The 21807-nt window shown below is 38.5% G+C and overlaps 1 protein-coding gene across 2 annotated transcripts; it reads left to right on the forward strand.

The window, feature by feature from the left end:
* Positions 1–129: 129 nt before the first annotated feature.
* On the forward strand, positions 130–21025 carry rasef (RAS and EF-hand domain containing). Of its 2 annotated transcripts, none has more exons than XM_058636982.1 (18): positions 130–863; positions 2886–3221; positions 8494–8640; positions 8906–8996; positions 10234–10329; positions 11152–11229; positions 11319–11434; positions 12911–12979; positions 13118–13184; positions 13282–13364; positions 13676–13991; positions 14843–14983; positions 15925–16072; positions 16346–16427; positions 16732–16846; positions 17236–17343; positions 17448–17524; positions 18489–21025. In XM_058636982.1, the coding sequence occupies exons 1-18, from the start codon at positions 544–546 to the stop codon at positions 18589–18591; spliced, it is 2493 nt and encodes an 830-aa protein (XP_058492965.1). In that variant the 5' UTR covers positions 130–543; the 3' UTR covers positions 18592–21025. The 2 variants fall into 2 exon arrangements, with proteins under 2 accessions (XP_058492965.1, XP_058492964.1); XM_058636981.1 differs by having other exon boundaries at positions 131–863; positions 17233–17343.
* The last annotated feature ends 782 nt before the right edge of the window (positions 21026–21807 follow it).

Consider the following 21807-nt stretch of genomic DNA (forward strand, 5'->3'; position numbering starts at 1 on the left):
CACAGGATTATGAATTATGTTCAGCTTAATTAAAAGCACATGGGTTTTACTTTGTCTGTAGAGATTGATTGAACTTTTTTTTTTTACTTTGTTATTAATGGATTTTCAAACCACTGTTGAGGGAAATTCCCAACTATGGTCTACTTTTTTTGTTGTCTCACTTAACTTTGCTAAAGGCAATTCTTCCACTTGAATGCCAGCCATGGATTTGCAGCATTTGCAACACCATTTTTGAATTGAGAACACTGAATATTTTGTCTTTGTCAGTAGCGTGCACGAGGTTAGATAAGAGGAGGAGGGAGGTTATAGAAGTGAGACAGTGGAGTCAGATCGGGTCATTTCTTTTTATGGATGAGTTATTATCAGACACAGAGGAAAATATTTTTGATGCTTCCACTGAACAGCTGGCTTCCAACTATCTCTGATTCTCACTTTGTTGGACAGTTAAAAGTGAACAGGCTTTGGCTCTTGTAATAACAATTTTATTTGTTATTCATTATCCAAAACTGTCACTTCTTTTTTCAATGATTTAAAACCAAAACTATGGCATCATCCAAAGGCATTAGAGAGGAAGAGGAAAAACACCTGACTGTGCTCTTTCACACCTATGATGTGGATTATTCAGGACGAATTGAGAAAAATGAATTCTCGACCATTTGCAAGGAGCTCCATGTCCCGTCTCAAGACGCCGATGGCTTATTCAGCCGCCTTGACATCGACAAAGACGGTACGGTGACCTTAGAGGAGTTCATCACTGGCTTCAAAGAACAACATCAAGAGGAAGAAGACGGGACTGAGACAGAGGACGTGTGCTCCTTCACTGAGGAAACAATTGTAAAAACCAAGGAGCAGGTCATATCCAGGTAAGAGGGCTGTCACTTTTGATATTTTTCTTTTGATGCTGTTCTGTGTTGGAGATTTGGATTCTTATAAATTCAGAGATTGTAGGAAAGATTTTCACATGTGTCTTTATCGATGTAGTGTAGTTAGTCTCAAGCGAGTCTGGAGTCATTCTTGCAAGAATCAAGCAAGTCAACTCAAGTCCCTGATTTAAATATATTCAGACAGACAGACAGACAGACAGACGACTTTATTAATCCCTTTGGGAGGTTCTCTCTAGGTACCAAACACCATAAAATATAGAATAAAATATAGAATAGAATAAAATAAGATAAAAATAAAAATAAAAATGAAAGTGACCTATGCTATATACATATACATATATGTATGTATACACACATACACACAACACACACATATATATATATATATATGTATGTATATAATATGTATATATGTGTGTATGTATGTATGTATATGCATATTTATATTTATATGTATATGTATGTATATATATATATATATATATATATATATATATACATACATATACATATAAATATAAATATGCATATACATACATACATACACACATATATACATATTATATACATACATATACATACACACACATAGGTAAACACACACCTACAGTTACCCCGTATTGCCCAGGGTTTTATTGCACATGTCTTTTTCCACATATAAATATGCCCCCCCCCCACCACAAATACGGTCATTTTGAACTGCTAGAGTATTATCTGTAACACTCATACAATGTAAGGACTGCTTCATGGTCCCATCCATCCATCCATCCATCTTCTACCACTTTATCCTCCACATGAGGGTCACAGAGGGTGCTGTGCCAATCTCATCTTACAGCAGGGTACACACTGGACAGTTCTGCTTCATGATCCTGTACCAACTGAATTAAAAAGAGATATCCATTCATTATCTACAGCTTTATCCTCCACATGAGGGTCGTGGGGGGTGCTGTGCCAATCTGAGCTGACATAGGGCGATAGGCGGGATACACCCTGGACACTTCTTAAAAAAAGATATAATTAATGAAAATAAATAAAACTGCAGAGCGTAAAATGTAAAAAATACTGACACGAGGCCTACATTAAACCATAATGTAAACTTAACTCAGACTCGAGTTAAGTCACATGACTCTGGTTAAAAGGACTTATTATTATACGTTGCTGTGCTGAGTAGACTTTATAAACTTGTTTATGAACTTGAATATAGTCTGCTCCTCTCTGTATAACCTTTTCCAAATAAGTTAAAACAACTTCTAATGTCACTGTTGTGAACACAGGGAGTTTTAAGTAGAAGTGTAAATGACAGTGAGTGCAACATTGCGTGTACGTGTGTGTGTACATACAGTCTTGTGTCCAGTACCTAAAGGGGATACTTTAGTATCTTACCAGAAAATGGTAGAAGTTGAAGTCACTTTTTTTATAATATTATTTAAGTGAAAGTCTTAAAGTATTTGACATTAAGTTTTAGAAGTAAAGGTAAAAGTATTCAAAAAACGTTTGGACACGCCTGGTGTGTATATATAACCTGTAAAAACATGCATATTACAGGGTTTGAAGATTATAAATGTGATCTCAATAGATATTTATAAAGCAGAGAGGTATCGTTCTCTGGTTTAGATAATGTTCATTCAATCCTTCACAGCCTATCAGCCTGTCAACACAATGAAAGCACTTTCCCTTTGGCCTCAAGCCCAGACCTTTATTGTTGAGGAGAGAGGGAAGTCACACACACACACACACACACACACACCGTTTACCTGAGGCAGAAACAGCAGCTGCTTCCACTGACTGTCTGTCTGTCTGTCTGTCTGAAACCAACAACCACTGGACGTGGAGTTTTTGTCTTTTCTGGACACTTTACTTGTTTAAAATGGATTAACTTTTGTACACGTGTGGACATGTTAGGAGAACAACATTAGGAGTTGTACCGATGACCTGAGGCCGATCTGGACTTTCCCCCCCCCCCACACATTAAACCATGAATCGCCTTCTGTTTTTCCCCAGCCAGCCACATCCCGCAGTGATCGGGGGCATGAGCGCGGAGGAGCGTGACCGGCTGCGCTCGCTATTTCACGCCTACGACGTGGACAAGTCTGGGAGGATCGAGAGGAACGAGTTCCTCACCATCTGCGCGGAGCTGCAAGTGTCCGCGGCCGAGGCGGACCGCATTTTTGACAAGCTGGACGCGGACCAGGACGGCACCGTCACCCTGCTGGAGTTCATCAGCGGCTTCCACGAGCGCTACGGGGAAGACATGATGGAGTCGGACGGGGGAGACGTGTCCACCGCCTGGGAGAACTTCGCGGGGAGACTAGGTGAACAGAGCAAGTTCATCCCCAGGTGAGCGCGAACACTGTGGTATGGGAATAATCAGGAGAAATATGAGTGCGTTCAACAGTGAGTGCACATATTTCAACAGCCAGTGTTTTACTTTAACTTTGTGTTTTATATTTCTAGCAACTTTGACATTTCCTCTAACTATCTTTGTTACTCGTTACTACCAAATAAAATCAGAAGAAGAGTTGGTAACGGTCTGTATTTATATAGAGATTTTCTAGTTTTCACCCATTCACACATCTTTCATATCCATTCACACACTGCAACAAGTGTCTTGCTCAAGGACAGTAGCAGAGCCAGGAATTCAACCCACAACCTTCCAGTTGAAAGACAACTCGCCCCTACCACTAAACTACCAAATCTTTACATACTTTTACTTCTAAAAGTTAAGTACATTTTATATCAGAAAATTACTTTGGATACTTAAGTACAATGTCATATACTTTAAGACTTTTACTTTAAATTACAAAAAAATACTTCAACTTCTACCATAGTAATTTTCTGGTAAGATACTTGTACTTTTACTCAAGTATTCCGTTAAGACTGTCAACAGCTAACTCCAAAATTAGGGATGAGTATTAGTATCAGTCAGTATCGGTACGATACATTGTATATCGGACTGATAAAAATGTATTATCCGATACAATCCAAAAAAAATCCTATATATATCGCATGCTTCACTATGCACAGACTGTTTTTTTAGGAAAACAATATTTGTTACACAGTTGGAGAATTATGTCTTTAAAAATGACTCGGCACCAATGTGTTTTTAACAGCTTCATAGTTCATAAATGGTCTAAGATGACTGTGTCGGACTAATATCAGTATGAAAATGGGCATTTAATTTGTGTCTATAAATTTAGAAAATGTCCATAATTAGGTCCATTACACTGTGGAAACGCATGAACAAATGTTACTACTAACATTGTTACTTGCCTAACCAAAAAAGGATATATATGCATTTAAGTAAACATTTCAAACATTTTGAAAAACAAGGTCCTGGAAAATGCAAGATCCCACTTGTGGTTCTTCAAAATAAATCACCAGGAGTGTGTGCTGGTATGGTTTTCAAGTCACATGTGTGAAATCTTAACGATTTTCCCCACTCAAGATTATTGAGTAGTCGCAAATATTCACTATGATCAATTTACTGTTCGAATTTGTAATCACAATGTGATTAATATTGTGTGTCGTCCCATATAATCCACAACACACAAGGTCAACTGTTGATTGTGGAAAAGGTTTGAGAACCAGCACAACACAGGTTTGGTTTCAGTTCTACTCGAACTCATGTTGTGTTTTTGTGACAGTGAAGTGAAGGTGTGAGTCTTTGTTTGTCTTGAGTTCTTCTCCCCTGAAGGAATCATTATAATCCAGATACAGACAGACTAGTTTTTCTGTGTGCTCATTTGTTTCTGTTCCACTTATTTTATTCAAGGCTGGATAAGTGAAACGACACATAACTTTTCATTTAAATGCGAAAGAGAGACCAGTAATTAGCAAATATGGTAAACATGACCCAACCCGACCTTTTTCACTGAGTGGATTTTCTGCTTTTCTATTCATATGATTGTAAGCTGAATTTGACTGTAACCCAAATATGATTTTAGTATTTGGGAAACTTTTTTCGACATGTTCCCACCATTTTTAAACCATTAGTTATTAATCAAGGGAAGCAATTCAAGTGACTATTGAAAGAGCATTGTAGCACCTGTTTGACTGCTGTGTTCAGTTGAAGCCACAGACAAGATCTCAGTCATTTACATACAGCGTGTATATCCTAGCACTGATGTTGTGTGGCACAGAGAGAACCTGGTGCAGAGAACCAGACCCAGTTTAATGCTGCAACGTATGATTCTTTTTATAATCATTTCAATCTGTTGATTAGTTTCTCATTAATCCAGTAATGGGTTCATGGTCCATAAAGTGTCTCTCAAACCAGGAAATATCCAGTTTTAATGATTACACAGAGCAAAGAAAATATTCACATTTAAGGAGCTGAAAAATGGTTTTACTTCTTTAAAAAACAGTCAAACCGATTAATTGATTATCAAAATGGTTGGTGTTTAATTTAGCAATTGATTAATAATCAAGTAATTGTATTAACCTTACTGCAGCACTAAAGAAATTAAAAAAATAAACTATGGGGAAACTACTACAACCTCCTCTCCTCCCTCAATCACACCTGCAGCTCAGCCTCCACTATACGATACGATACGTACATGTCACTATACATGAACTACAGCTTTAATGCAGGCTCCTCGTGGTCCATGTGCCCCAGAACCCTACAGACTGACTACATGTAGGGCAGTGTTTGCCATTTGTATCAGACGTGAAGCAAAACGCCCTTCACAACAACTATGATCGTTTTTATCCGGCCTGAAGATTCTTCTGTTATCATAACATCCTCCCATTTCTTTAATGGATTGTTTTTCTACTTCACATGCAGAGGATTTAAAGTTATCCTTACAGTTTGTGAGACACTCTAGAGAGAAGGGCTGTCTGATACTGTTAATCACTCAGTATTAGGACAACCATAATAATAATAACAATAATAATAATAATCATATCTTTCTATTTTCAGTGCATATACAGTAAGTCATCTTCAGTAATTTGCTGTAGGTATTTCATGTTCTCAATGTTCTCTCTCTTTGCTCTTCTCTGCTGCCTCATAACAAATTAGGTCGTCATCCGTTTGACCACAGACAACAGAGAAGACATTTTTCTCACATGTTTCTGTAGAGAGACTTCTAGGAAAGCTAATGTCAAGTCCCTTTGGTAACATTTAACGGTTATTTCGACGAATTTGTCAAATAATTATATAGCAATAATTACCACGATAGATGTCAGTTAACGCGGTGCTGTTTAAAACTACCTTACTGAAAGAAAATGATAAACACTTGTAATTGAAGCATGTTGCAAAGGTAAAACATTTGTAACATGTGTTAAAACTGTAGTAAACCTTTAAATAAACTCTCTCTGTGCTTCTCAGCATGGCTGTGTTTGCGTCTTCCCACACGGCACACTGGAAGTTTTTATCCATTTTACATCAAGAAGGATGGAGGCAACAGCAACATTGCGCTAGTAAGGCGAGCCGGCCTCAAACATGTTGGGGAATCACTGAAAATACAAAGAGGAGCCCATGAAGAGTTTTAGAAGTGATTTCCACTTTCAACTCAACTGTGCACAAGTGTTAGTGAGGTTAGGGACACACCAGATTGCTGTTATTTATACTACCACTAGGGGCACCTATTTTTAAAACTTACCTATTAGTGATAATTCCTGCATACAACCTATAGCTACGTTTCGTTGGAGGACAGTCTCGATGTATACATTCACCCCCCCACTACTTAAAAGAATACTTCACCGAATTGCATTTTCCATTGTATTTCTAGAATAGGGTAAGTATTTTTGTCACTGGTGGGCATGTAACAAAAAATAGACTGAAGATATGTCTCGACTCAGGGGAAACTGAGGTTGGGAAGCACAATTTTTCAAAAATATTACCCCTATTCTTGTAATACAAAGCTAAATGCAAATCGTTGAAGTATTCCTTTAATTACAATAAGCATTTATCCCATCAAATCAAACACGGAGTTGTATTTATTTTACAGTAGAATCCACTTCTGAAGCTGTCGCACTTCCTCCTTGTCTTAGGCCATGATAAGAGTTGCCGTGTTGGGTCAAGCTGTGTCAATATGTCTCCTTATTTGTGTATATATTTATATTTTATCTGTATTTTGTGTGTTTGTTTGTGCTTTTGGCCCCAGGCCTGGCATGGGACAACTCCTCGTGCTACTGTGCGGTGGCACTGGGACACCGATTGTCACAGTGGTACCTTCTGCGAAATACACCCTCTTATCTGACACCGATTGCAGTCAACAACAGTCAGCTGAGACATGGCAGCCTGAAAAGCACAGCACATAAGACACAGTGCCTGATTCATGAAAGAATATTTGTTGTTTTTAGATTCAGGCCTAATGAGCAAACAACATCAATTAGCTCCTTATTCATACTTATTTTGTATGATTATGGTGAATGTGCACTGTGTTTTTTATTCAGTAACATTAGTTCTCTCAGCTGACTGAGGCGCCGACTATAAGGGATCAGGCTGTGCACCGAAAGATGCTTGAAAAAGGGCTCAAATTGCAAAGTATGCGAAAAGGTTTGGCTGTCACATCTATTATCAATCAGACAAACAATAGACTACAGAATAGATAAGAAAGCAGAAAGCCCAGTAATATGTTCTGCTTCTGCTCATTTCATATGTGTGTCACAATGTGTGTGACGCTGCTGCAAGCTGTAAGTTATTGACTGACAGACAACAGTGTCTATATACTTAGTAATACAGCTAGTCCATCCTGTTAGAAGGCAAACACACACACACACAGACAGCAGACACTTTCATGATGTACTTTTACCATCAAGCTGTGACGCAGGACACTTTATCACTGTCGTGACTCCAGAGCGACACAGTCAGGGTAAAGTGAGATCATGTTGAGATGTAGTCCTAAATCTAAATTGTGGGACTTTTAAGGGATAGTTTGGGTTTTAAGTAGAGTCAGTGTGAGAGAGCGAGGCAGCAGGAGAACTGGAACACAGTTCATGGGTTGTTTTGATGTGAATGGGGACACAACAGAATACAAAGTAAAATAGAATAGCAACAAAATGCTCACTTTAAGCTGTGTTTTGAATCATTTCAGCAGTTTACCCATCCTTTTGAAAAGGGTAACCTCTAGGGAAAAAAAGGGGGCTGTCTGACAGCACGTTATACCTCTACAACCAATCAAAATATAGTGTTAGTATTATTCCTTATCTTACAGGGTCATGACATGTTTCTCTCTGATGTCCTTGTTCACATGAAAACCATATGTAAAATGTGTTCTGGCTCACCTTCTTTAAACAGCTACTGTGCTGAACCGTGTGTGCTGTATGAAACACAAGCACCACTGTCACTGTCCCTTTAAGCTGTATTGTCTTACATAGGATCTGTTACAGCCAGAAGCAAATACTCTACGTGTGTAATGATGGGTCTGAACTTTTGAGATGTTTTTGTTACTCTATGGAGGTAAAAAACGTTTTCCAGGCTAAAAAATAAAATACATTACATAACCTCTATTACCGCCTGCTGTTAATGTATTTTGTTCATAGGTTTTATTCAATTCAAGCACAGCTGAATTTTTCTTGACCAGTTTAAGTAATTCAGTTTTTAAATCTTAATTAATTAAATGTCAAAATTATTAAAACTTGATTTCAATCCCCAATTTTATTCCAGGCACGAACAAGCATCGACGTTGTACCAGAACATCAGTCTGACGGAGCCCAGACTGATTCCTCAGTATGAAAGAGTCATCGTTAACTTCACCAAAGAGATCAAACAGCAAAACCTAGAGATGGAGAACCTGGCGCTCGCCATCAAACGGTGAGCAACACAGACTTACAGTCGCACACACACACACGCGCGTGCATGTGCGTTCTATAATGATGTAGTATGATGAGGATGAATATCAAAGGTAGGTGACAAAATGTCTGATGTTCTGCTCTTAAAACCCATTTTTACGAATCGGTGGCTCTTATGTTTAGATTTTCACCTACATTTTCTCCCACCCTGTGACCACACACAGAGGAAACTCGGTATAGTTAATAAAAGATGGATGGAATGACATTATCCTCTGTATGTTCCGCAGAGCACAGGACCAGGCGTCCATGCAGCTCACTGAGATGGAGGAGGAGATGGACCAACGCATTCACGCGGCAGAGAGAAAAACACGCGAGCAGGTGGGGACAAACTCAGCGCCATCTTCTCCATTTAAAATGGATACGTTAACTTGGTTTAAATACTGTAAATATTGTTTCATTCTCTCTCTCTTGAGTTTGCGAAGCGATAAGAAGGGAGTGTTTGGAGCTGCTCTTCCCTCATGTCAAACAAATCGTGCGCGGCTGAATATCACGTTACTCATCCAGACTGTGACACGGCTGCTGAACAGCTGGACTTTACAACCCTGTGGTTTCCACGCATTTAATCAGAGTTCGCAGGAGCCGAAACTTGTTTTACTGTCAGTGCTCTATGTGATAGGACGGCACAGTTTATGCACACAGGCAGTTTCTCAATGAAAACACAAAACAATAAACTGCAAACCACAGTTTTTTTTTCTTTTACTGTGCCTTTAAATCTTGGCAGGCAGAACTTATGTAAGTATACTTCACTGACTCAAGAGCTGCTGTTTATTTTGTGAAAGAAAAGTACACACGCACACACACACACACACACATTTGTGGGGTTAAACCACCTGTTTGAACACAGTCATGTTCTGACACCTATTTTTGTAGACACACACAGAGTTGCTGATACGCTTATTGATTATCCAGAGGTCAATGTGACACAGCTTATTGAGTCACAGACGTGACATAACTGCAGAGAGAGCACATGCAGTGTGTGACATGGGTCTCTCACTCTGAGGGGTCTGACAGTAAATTCAGGAGTAAACCAAACTTGGGTCAGAACTTTACAAAGAGGCCGTGCTCTTTGCTCAGATTAGGCTGTTTGCATAGAATTTATTTAAAATGGACATTCAAGGCTTAGGAAGTAGGTCGGTGGTGGTCACCAGGGGGCAACTGTCTCACCTAATTTATATCATCAGTAAACATTTTCCTGAGGACTTAATGGTCTCAATTGCTAATCGCTATGTCAATTGTGCTCCTAAAATAGATGAGTACACGACATATGAGTAGACACCAGTGTGATTGACAGCTGGTATCGTCCAATAGGGGTTGCAGGTAATGACTGTGAACTTACAGTTTCAAAGTCAAATCGCAAATCTCGAAATCTCTTCATTTTTATATATATATATATATATAGTTTAAAGCTGTTTAAATGTGTTCTTTACGTGACATAGGGAGGAACCCGGAAAATGGTTGTCATGGCAGCAAAGTTAGAGCAAAAAGAGCAGGTTTAACAGATATATGTATATACATGTATATATTTGTGACCATGTGTTTGTGTTCCTGTCTGCAGGAGAAGAGGCGAACGGAGGCTGAACTGGGCGAGCTACGAAGAAGTTATGAAACGGAAATTTGTGAGCTTCAGTGTAAGATCCAGCGGATGCAGATGGTAAATGATACGGATCACATATGGCAAAAGCAGTGGGACGTTGGCTGAGGACTGTCCAGTCTCTAGAGAATCTCACATCGAGCCCTTCTGCACAATCTTTGGAGAATGTTTACAAATTTTAAACCGTTTATTTGTATTCTCAAGCTCTCATCTCCGTCTATATGCCACACATGTGTACAGTACAGTCACGTCAAAGTCTTAAAGATAAATATGCACAGTTGTGCTGTCCCAGCGTCCCTCGGGGCCTCATGATACACTTCACTGCTAAAGAGAGAAGCTTTTTCTTTTAAAATCTAAATAGGAACAAGCCCTTAAAGGTTATATGTACTGTACTTATGTCGGAAAGAAAACATGACTCTGCTCGTCAGTGGAAAGTTGAGTCCTTTTTCTATAAGGAAACACTGACTTCACTCACTGGAGCGTGAACCAGGGCTAATTTATTCTGCAGGCCCCATGACAACACAGTTATTACTTGAGTAAATAACCTTCACCTGTTTGTATGATTTTTAAAGTGAAACCTAAATGCTTTAGTGCATGAAGGAGATATATGAGGGGCTGCAGATAAAGTAAAAAACATTGATAAGAATCATTTGAACGTGATTATAGATGCATTATGAAAAATGTAGTACATTTGAGCAGTCGTAAACAATATGTTATTAGAGTCACTGTGAGCTTTCTTGCTAATGTACATTAGGATGCTTAATAGAACATGACTTTATGTAGTCCAGTAGTGAGGCTGCTGCACGGAAGAGGCTTTTAAATGATTTACTTTTTTGTTTTGTTTTAATGACTCTAAAACATGTGAACTTGTCCAATCATCAGATTGAAGAAAAATACAATAATATCACAGTGAAAGACGAGTCGCTGGCATTGAAGAAGAAGATCACTGAACTAACCCTGGTGAGTGAGACTGAATATGCACGTTGTTCTCATTTTATTTTCTTTATTTTCTTTTAACATTCCTATGCTCTTGTGTTTCACCTCTGCAGGATAACCAGCGTCTAAAGCAGGAGCTGTTGAAATCTCAGACCAAAGTGGCCTGTCTGCACAGCGAGATGGACATGCTGAAGACAGAGTTAACCGACCACAGCATCAACACTGAACGGTGAGTTCATGCCTTTGTTTCCTTGTATGTGCCATGTTCATGTCTCACTGGTTTGGATCAATGTCCAGATTAATTTAAAGGGTCATAAGACAGGTTACTGTGAAATCTATGTTGAGAGGAGAATCAGTCCTGGTTAGCTGTGTGAAGCAACACAGTTCAAAGGCAACCCCTCTTATTTGGAGATTGAGGTTGATAATAAGATTAATACATTTTATTTATATAGTGCTTTATTTATTATTTATAAGGAAGAGGACTCAAACTCAAATGACCTGGTGGCCACTGAGCATGTCGTCTGGTCAGGAGGGAGCCGGTCAAGTGAAAAGAAAAGTCCCAGAGCTTTTCAGTTTAAAAGCTTAAAATTATATTAAGATATTCCATCACGATATCACAATAACAATATGTGTGACGAAATTCCACTTTTAGGTTACTTTTTATTTTATTTATTTTCCACCACAAATAATGGAAGGCCTCAACTAGGCCTCCATAGTTTGGGGTTTTCAAAATTAGGGCCAAACATGCCAGTGTTTTTCTTTGTCCACCTTATTAGAGTTTCATAGTAACAGGTAAAAACAGCAGTACATTGTAATTTCATAAATGCAACAAACTATAATGACAAAAAATGATGCTGTTATATAATAAATTATTGAATTATTGACTTTTGAAAGTCTAACACTTAATTAATTACTGAAAACGAAGTTGCAGAGCAGGTTCCATCCACTGTTTTGCATCTTAATTTTGATCATTTAGGAATAATAACTATTTGTTCTCTGTGATCTCATCACAATGCATTCCATTGTACATGTCATAGAGACAGAGACAGAGACAGAGAGAGAGACAGAGACAGAGAGAGAGCAAAGCTGAAACAGGATATCCTGGAGCAGCTCCACACACACAATAACTTCTTGTTGTTGGTGCGTTACTTAGGAACAGAAGCAGCAGAGCCAACAGCAAAGTGACAGTTCCTGCTCGGTGCAGTGTCTTTCAGTGACCAGGGAGGTGCACTGCTGTGTTGGATATGAAAAAAAAAAAAAAAAAAACAGATCTCAGGTGAACTGAGGCAACAATATAAAACTGAACTGAACTGAACTGTTTTTAGTGTTTGCCTGACACATTTTAAATACAACACACCAATAGTAATCGATCAAAAGGAAAGGTTTTAAAGGGACAACAATTTAACAGCTTGTTAATCCAGTTCTAGTGAAACGAGGACTGAGATAACTGTATTTGTTTCATACAGTTGCGTTTTTACTAAGTGTTCATTCACAAAATCCCGTACATTGAGTCTATCTATTATTAATTGTTTGTCTGTTTTAATTAGGCTTGTTAGACTTGTACAGTTTCACTGGCCAAGTCTGTTTTTTGTAATTACTAATGTTTTGTGCAGAAAGGGAAGCTTATACTATATAATATGTTGTCTCCCTTTGCAGGTTAATATTTGTTTGTGAATTGAAATTCTAAAAGTGTGTTGTGTTGCAGAGATGAGGAGCTCTTGCAGCAGTTCGCTGATGAGCGCGACATCCTGGAGAGTCAGATTGAGATTCTGCAGTGAGTTAGACAGTAACACACACACACACACACACACACACACACACACACACACACACACACACACACAGGTTACTGATTTGACTTCATTTTGAAAATAAAGATTGTCCGGGTAAAAAAAAAAGTTTGTGTGTGCAGGAAAGCCAACAGGAAGCTCCACGACAACAACGATGGCCTGAGGATGGCACTGGAGAGGATCACAAAGGTGGAGTTGCATTTTTTTAACTAAGAACAATCTTAATTTTGAAAGAAAAAAATGCTTTTGTTAATTTCCAACAACTGATTGTGAACGTGTGTTACAGTCTAGTAACAGTGGATCACCAGGAGAAATAAAGAGCAGAAGTAAAAGCATCTGTTACACGTCACCACACGCATTAATGGACAGGTGAGACCTGCAACCAGTGTTTGACTGCGCCACCTATAGTCAAGTCAATGCAAGTGTATTTATGTAGCTTATGACTCACACAAGAAAAGAAAAAAAGAATTTAGTTTAGTTTTGATTTTCAACTCTGAATAATAGATTTTACTGTTATCTGTCCATAGAGGACTCTGTACTGAAAAAGTCTTTAAAAAGAGGTGTCTAAAAACAAAGAAAACTAAATGACTTTACTTTAAGTATCTACCACTGAACTATACAATTATAGTGTGGATATTTTGTGGCATGTATCACAGATTATGTCCTGATCTCTTCTTCAGGTTCTGCCACCATTTGAATGACGATTTCTCTCCGTACAACCGTCGGCCCAGCTGTGACACTCTGGCCTTGGCCATGTGTGACCCGGGCCTGAAGCGCAGAAACAGCAGTGAGTGTGAGGAGGACAGCCTGCCTGAGATCTACATGGACAGCGGCCTGTCAACACTCAGAGGCTCACACGGTGGCTACGACTCTGAGCACGAGGTCAAATGTCATGAGGAGGAGGAGGAGGAGGAGAAAGTGAGGGAGGAGAAGACAAGGGAGGATGACTACAATGACAGCATCATTGAAGAATGCGAAGAAAACTCTGACAATGAGGTGAGACAAAAAGGAAAGAAATGCAAAAACATAGTTAGCTTGGTATCGGTCAAAATCAATGGATGGGATATCAGGCCAATAAAAATGTAAAATCGGATACAATTCAAAAATCCTATATATCGCATGCTTATAAAACTATAAAAATGTAACTAAAAATCAGCAAAGGCATTTTAGCTGAGTCATGTTTGGGCTGTTTATTTGTGACACATTTGGGGAATTATGTCTTTGGAATGACTCGGCACAAATGGGTGTTAACAGCTTTATACGTTGATAAATGGTCTAAAATTAGTGATATCGGTGTCGGACGCAAAAAAGTGATATCGTTCCGTTTTCAGACGAAAGAGGCCTAAAGGTTGACCAAGGTTGTGTCGTACAGAATGATGTCAATAAAAATAAGTAAAATGGGAACATAAAATAACATATACAATTAAAACAATACAGTGCATAATAAAAGAACATAAAAGCAGACAAACGGGAGTCCAGCTCAACATGAATTAAATGCCAAAGAGAACAGCAACAACAACAGAACTCACCAAAGGTTACACATTGCAGCTTTAAAATCTGTAGAAATTAAGTAAATGTAGTCAATGTCTACACATTAATTAGCTTACTATAAATTTGGTTTAAATCTCTGTGATAAATGGAAATTTGACCTGATTTGACTAATTATGTCTTATCCTCTGGTGACCTTTATATTGATTATAAATTGCATATGTCACTCAGAAGCAGAATGGTGGCACGAGAGAAGAAAATCCTTTGTGGATTCTAAACTAAATGTCAACAAATGATTTCACAGGCTGTTCACAGCCACAGTTTTCAATAATGTCTTCCACTGTGTGTCTACATCGCAGCCAGCAGAGACACAGGACAGTGAGTCAGCGTTTGGGTCAGACAGTAGCTCAGCGTTGGAGTGGAAGCTGCCTGAATCCATCGATGTCCCCAAAACCCCTGCCCCAACAACACGAAAGGCCCTCAGTGCCATCAGTGTTCAGGTAAGAGAGCGACAAACTAACTCAAATTATTACATTTATAACAAATCCTGGTGCTGATTTTTGTCAAACATTACAACTTCATATTTTCGGCCACACTTGGCAAACTTATATGTATGTTCTTGACTTGTTGTGTTGCGTCTTACTTTCCCAGAGGTCTCTGGGTTGGAAAAAAAAAAATTGCTGAATGTTTTTCCAGACTTTTACAAAAGATTTATACTTGCATTTGCATCTCTAAGTTACTACCATAGTCATTTATGAATCAGCAGCGAACCACAAGAAATGGACTCTTAGCTCAGTAAAATTAAAAAGCTCAGCTAAATATAGTAGTGTCACTTCAACAAACAAGTGTTAAGTGGAATTTTCTGGACAAAACACAGAAATAGACTACATACTAGATACTACTTGTGTCCTCCTCTTGCATAATTTGTATATAAACAATGAGATATCCTTGAGCTTAAATTGAATTTATACAGTCATACAGGTCAGGTAAGGTTGTTTACCTTGACGTGTTTTGGCTGTCAACTGTATCAACAGAAGAGTCACGTGACGTGGCTGTGACGTGTCTTGCTCAGCTGTTCCTTATACAGACAGCAGGGGACGACTATGCCCCCTGCTGTCTGACGCCTCGTCTGACACCTTGTCTTCAACCGAGACGAGGGAGCGTACATCCTATCCCACACCTGGGATGCTGTCCTTGACAAGGTGGCAGACAGCAGGGGGGCATTTACCTGTCTGGCTGACTAAATGAAATTTAAGTATATCACAAAAGAAGACTAATGAGATATCCTGCCTAACTCTGCCTAAAGCCATTTATTTGGTTTGACTAAAGTGGCCATTTCCTAGAACTACATGCATTTAACCTGAATTGCATTTGCAAGTGCTTCACTTTCCCTTTTCTCCACTTGACCTCTGCCCTTCTCCCTTCTCCCTTCTCTCTCCAGAAGGACGAGGCGAGCCCCGACCTGGGCTACATGACGTCAGAGAGAGCTTTCAGAATCGTGTTGGCCGGAGACGCTGCTGTGGGAAAGTCCAGTTTCCTGCTGCGTCTCTGCAAGAATGAATTCACACCAAGCTCCAGTGCAACTCTGGGTGAGCTGGATGGATCAAAGACAGCAAATCTGTTCACCTTTAGTCTGTCAGAGTAATACATACTTGCATTTAACCTCCTATTGGCAATATTTCACATAGAAATAATCATTTAGACTTGTATTGAACCGCTCATAGAGCTGATTGATTAATGGTTGAATGTTTTGTACGTGGTGATATGAGGTCATGCAGTAGGTAAGGTGAATAAACTGCTTTTGTAAAATGTGACGTCTTTTAAGTCGTCTTTGACTGTGATTCATCCGTGTGATTCTTCAGGAGTGGATTTCCAGATCAAGACACTCGTCGTAGACGGAGAACCTGTTTTGCTACAGCTGTGGGACACTGCAGGACAGGAAAGGTGTGTTGTATTCATTCATGAATTGATGTCCATGCTGTAAATGGACATATTACAGAATTATGGACATTCAGCTGCAAAATGGCTGGTAAACTCACAAAAGATGCCTTTCTTACTGTGAAAGATATGTGTATACAACCTTTTAAGCTTATTTTTGCATATTATTCTTTATATTTTTTATCTTTTTGAACCTAACTATTTATTCTTCACAAATTATGAGCCGCTGAAAATCGTGCGGAACCCTAAAGTCACCACAGTCGTTTCAGCTGCCTGTGTCTTGAACCAGTTGTCTTCTTCCTCATCTTAGGTTTCGCAGCATTGCAAAGTCTTATTTCCGCCGGGCGGACGGCGTGTTGCTGCTGTACGATGTCACCTGTGAAAGAAGCTTTCTAAATGTCAGAGAGTGGGTGGACATGATTGAGGTAACACACTGCTCAAGAAAACAACCCATCACTAATGACAGCAAAGTGAAGGGGGAAAGTCAGCATTCTGTTTCTTCAGTGTTCGATTTGAGACGCGATAAGAACATGTGCTGTGATGTGTGCATTTGAAACCAAGTGGTCTTACTTGTTTTTCTCTCTCTACATGCAGCAGATGTGTAAGTGTGGGTTAGAAAAAAGCATTTTGTTCTGCTATTTTATTATGAGCATGTTAAAAATGTCTGCATGCTGTACAGTGTGTGTGACTTGTATCATGTGTTGTATGACAGAATCCATCATATACACACTGTGGTGATTATAACAACTAATATTTCTTGGCTAGATTATTTAATTTGTCGATATCAGTCCATTTTTTTTGTTTCCATTAGCAGGATGTTTCTTCAGAGGATGTTCCCATCATGCTCGTGGGTAACAAGTGTGACCTAAGACAAAGTGGAGCCAGCTTTGTTCCGACCAGCTATGGAGAAAAACTGGCCATGGTAGTTACAAATCAACACCTGCTGCCTTGTTGATGTAAATACAAGTCGTAACATTAACGTTGTTGTAGGGTTAGCATTGATTATTGATTTCCTTCACCCAACAGACATACAACACTCTGTTCTGTGAAACCAGTGCCAAAGATGGCTCCAACATCCTTGAGGCTGTGCTGCATCTGGCCAGGTGAGACGCTACAACTGCGTCAGAAAAACAAATACAACTCATTCAGCGCTTGGTGTGTTTAATGCTAACCAGGTTTCCAATGCAAATTCATGCTTAAAACACTGAAGACACTGTGGAACAGCCAGCAAATGATGAATTCGGAGTAATTCTGACTAATTCTATTCATGATGTATGCCTCGCTGATACTGCACCCACCCCCAATCCTTCAATACCCAGTTGCAATAAGTGTTTATTCTGTTTTAGTCAAACTACTGGACGCAAAGTAGGTGTAGAATTAAATTCTGAAACTTTTCATGGAGGCTTCTAGAAGTTTTCAGCCTTAGTCCAAACATTTGCAGCCATCTTTCTTTACTCAACAAATTTATTAGACCACCACCCAAAGCTACAGCTGCCCTAAATTAACAAAAAAAATGTTTATGTTTCTGTAATGGTTAATACACCAGTATGAAGAAGCTCTTTATCCAAAATGACTATTATTGGTGTCCATGAATTTTCAAAAAACATTAAAAAATTGTTATTTACTTGCATTCCTGAAAAGAAAAAAACTAGTTTTAGTGGTTGAATGTTACGTTTGATTCATTTCTGACTTCTCAGAGAAGCCAAGAATTACCGGCTCAAATTTGGGTATAAAAAGATGAATTCAGTTTGTTATTTGCCAGATCAATTTTTTAAGTTTGAACAAGTTTTTTGAAAGATTTTGAAAATATTTATGTTTCATTGTTTTTATGATAGGTAGTCAAAGAAATTTGTATCTAGCTGCTGTGCTTCCTCATGACATTAAACGCATAACTTCCTGTGTGACATGAAAACAAAAATGCAGCAATTCCACAGCTTTAAACATTAACTATATATAAAAAAATCAAAATCTAATTTAAAATTGACTGGAGAGGCCAAAATAGCAGTGTTCTCTTTCAGGGGTATTTGTAACAAGTTTTAAGCTATGTAAATCCTTTCCACTCCACAGGCAGGTTAAACAGTATGCTGCTTTAAATCAAAAGAGTCACCATCAGTCGCTGCCCAGCTTGGACGCTCCCAGGAAGAAACCAAATTTCTCCTGTTGCACCTGATCAAACTCATCATTTCTGGACATGTGACTTAATGTGAACTCAGTGAATGTGGAACAAGGATAACAAACTAAACCGAAATGAGACATGATATCTGCAACGGGAGCAAATCATCGTCGCCATGGTTCTCCACAACTATTTTATGAACGGCTGGAAGTGAGCAAGTTTTTTTTTCTTATTCAGGGTTTTTTTTTTTTTAAATAATAATGTACTCAATTTCTCTATATGTTCCATAGTTTTTGAATTTCAATCTTTGTCAGTATGAACTTTCTTACTCATCACGTATGATGTTTTCACACACACTCGCACAAGTTCCTTCCAACAACATGTGATAGTAAAGAAGAATGTGTTCGCCCTGTTTCCTCTGTGAAGACATGCACGTTTGAAGAAACGGCGACTCTGTGTTGGCTTGAATATGAGTGTGAATGGTTGTTTGTCTCTGTAAATGTCTGCTGTGTGATACACCGATGACCTGTCCAGGATTTAACCTGCATCTGTCATCCGCGTAACACAAATATTAACGCAAGTGATATGTATTGACTGCTGATGTGGGGACACTGAGAATTGTGTGAGAACGTAAAGGTCCAGTGTGTAAGAATTAGTGAGAAGAATGCAGTTCTTCTTTCTCTTAGTAACGCTTTTCTTCAAAATGTGAAAAAGCATTTTTCCACTATACAGTTCTAGCACAACTCGGCTTGGTTCTACTCTGATTGTTAATGTTAATCTCCACCATTTAGCAAGAAACTTTGTGTAATGTCAACATTTAACAAAGGAGTCTGGTCAATTTAACATTAGCCGAATCACAACCCGTTCAGCTGTATTATAATTCAGTGACTGTGCAGGAAGCGCTGAACTAATCTTGTTAATTAACTGTTTCTAATGATTCAGTACACCGAAAACAACTTCTTTAATTGTCACTAGTTTGTGTGTTTGTGTCGGGTATAAAACAACGTCACGGCAGATTCACTCAGCCGTGCTATGATGACCCCGGAAAACGACATGCCTGGTACCCAAACCCATGTAGAATCGAGCTGTGCCAAGTCGCGCATGACTGTATAGGGGAAAAGCACCATAAGCACCATGGCGGCCTCCATAAAGCAAGGCCCTTGCCCATAGTACATGCACAATGCTTATTCTGTAAGGCCTTTGCGCAACAAACAACACACAATTGGGAATGATTTAGAGGCAAATTTCAACGCACCCTCTCTATTCACACATATAATATGATAGATTAAAACTTATAGTAAATTATTTGGAAGAGAAAATATTTGCATAATTGGAAGAAATCTGCTTCTAGTGAGGTTGAGCTGGTTCTCAGTCATTTTACAGAGTAAAAATAATAACCTGATTATAGCCACAGCTAAAGACGAGAGGATAGCATGGTTGGTTTAGTCGCTGTTCTTTTAAGTAAAATTCTGACTCTGATGTGAAAGGATACACACGTTTAAAAAAAACATGACCGTGCGAATAAAGCTCTGCTGTGCAGAGGCAATGAGACTACAAACGCCCAAACGAAATGTGATTATACATATACACACAAACATACATTTAGGCAGTATATTCAGTTACACATTGGATCTTTAAAGACAGAAAAGCTCCCCTTGTCTTTGTTCTCACTGTATGTGATTTTTACATTACATTACTTTTGGTTCATCCCATCATCTTTATTATATTACCCACAGTGTTATGTTTCTCTTCATTTAACTTCCCACTGAGGACGACTTTGTTACAGATTTTATATTTTTCAGATTTGCACAAATGCTTTAAAATAATATATGAGTTATGAAAATAAGTAAAGCCGAAGGTGTCAAAGCCCGTTTGTTTTATCCCTCTGACATAGTTGCTATCTGTAATCTGTTTAAATGTGTGCATCTGAGCTTGGTAAAGTGTCACAACTGATATTATAGTCCGTCTTATTCTTGTTATTACATAATAATAATGCCATAATATCAAGCTGCTGAAGGACGATTCTCGTCAGAAACCAGTCCTCCCAAACTTTTATGACAGTCTGAATTGATGATCTGTGGCTGTCAGTTTATTCTTCCTCAACTTCCTAACAACAAACACATGGTAGAATAATCTAAAATTCAGATTTTGACTTGATGCAGAGAGGTACGGAGATACAAAAACAAAGGAAAAAGGTTTTGTCACCAACGTAGTGGTTGGTGAAACATTTAAGAGATAAACTGTAAAGACTTTAGCCTCATTATGACACTTTATAAAATCTAGTTAATGTGAAGTTTACTTCAGTCTCCAGATGCTACGTATAGATCACATAATGTGTTTGTAATGTTGTCTTTCACTGTTAGACTGTGTCTGCAGGTAAAAATCAAACACTGTGGTTGTGCATATAGCAGGGAACCTGATGCTCTGCTATTTATTTCCACCTAGAATAAACTTCTTTTTTTATAAATGCCTTTGCTTATACTTCATAATCCATGCGACTGCAATGTCATTACTTGGTATTTAAGTTTTTCTTTTGTCTTAAAGAATATAGAGTGAATGCCTCATCGCCAAAAGACTGGTTCCACACAGAAGAAATATCTATAAAAAAATCTTAATCAGATATTCTTTTCAACTTAATTCATTGTTAACATTTGACACATTTCCCAAGTGAAGGTTGATAAACTAACTTATCACATATAAATATTTTTGAAAGCCACTTTAACCTGTTCTGCGACCAGGGTCGTCATGAAATCATGTCTTAACTATTATAAACACAGACTTGCTGCATATCCACAGAAAGGTCAGAGGAGTCATCCAAAATGTGACAAAAAATCATAGTATAGTATGTCGTCCAAAATCACTCAAAAAAGTCATAGGTTAGTATCTCATCCAAAATGTGACAAAAAAGTCATAGGTTAGTATGTCGTCCAAAATGTGACAAAAAAGTCATAGGTTAGTATGTCGTCCAAAATGTGACAAAAATGTCATAGGTTAGTATGTCGTCCAAAATCACTCGAAAAAGTCATAGTATAGTATGTCGTCCAGAATCACTCAAAAAAGTCGTAAGTTAGTATGTCGTCCAAAATGTGACAAAAAAGTCATAGGTTAGTATGTCGTCCAAAATGTGACAAAAAAGTCATACTTTCGTATGTCGTTCAAAATGTGACAAAAAAGTCATAGGTTAGTATGTCGTCCAAAATCACTCAAAAAGTCATAGGTTAAGATGTCGTCCAAAATGTGACAAAAAAGTCATACTTTCGTATGTCGTCCAAA

The sequence above is a fragment of the Solea solea genome, chromosome 8, assembly GCF_958295425.1.
Source record: "Solea solea chromosome 8, fSolSol10.1, whole genome shotgun sequence".
NCBI lineage: Eukaryota > Metazoa > Chordata > Actinopteri > Pleuronectiformes > Soleidae > Solea > Solea solea.

Bases quoted from the DNA above. Each gene is read 5' to 3' on its own strand.
- rasef (XM_058636981.1), top strand. From the start codon at position 544: ATGGCATCATCCAAAGGCATTAGAGAGGAAGAGGAAAAACACCTGACT. The intron at 864-2,885 runs GTAAGAGGGCTG...GTTTTTCCCCAG, and splicing joins AAGGAGCAGGTCATATCCAG to CCAGCCACATCCCGCAGTGA. The intron at 13,992-14,842 runs GTGAGACAAAAA...TCTACATCGCAG, and splicing joins AAGAAAACTCTGACAATGAG to CCAGCAGAGACACAGGACAG.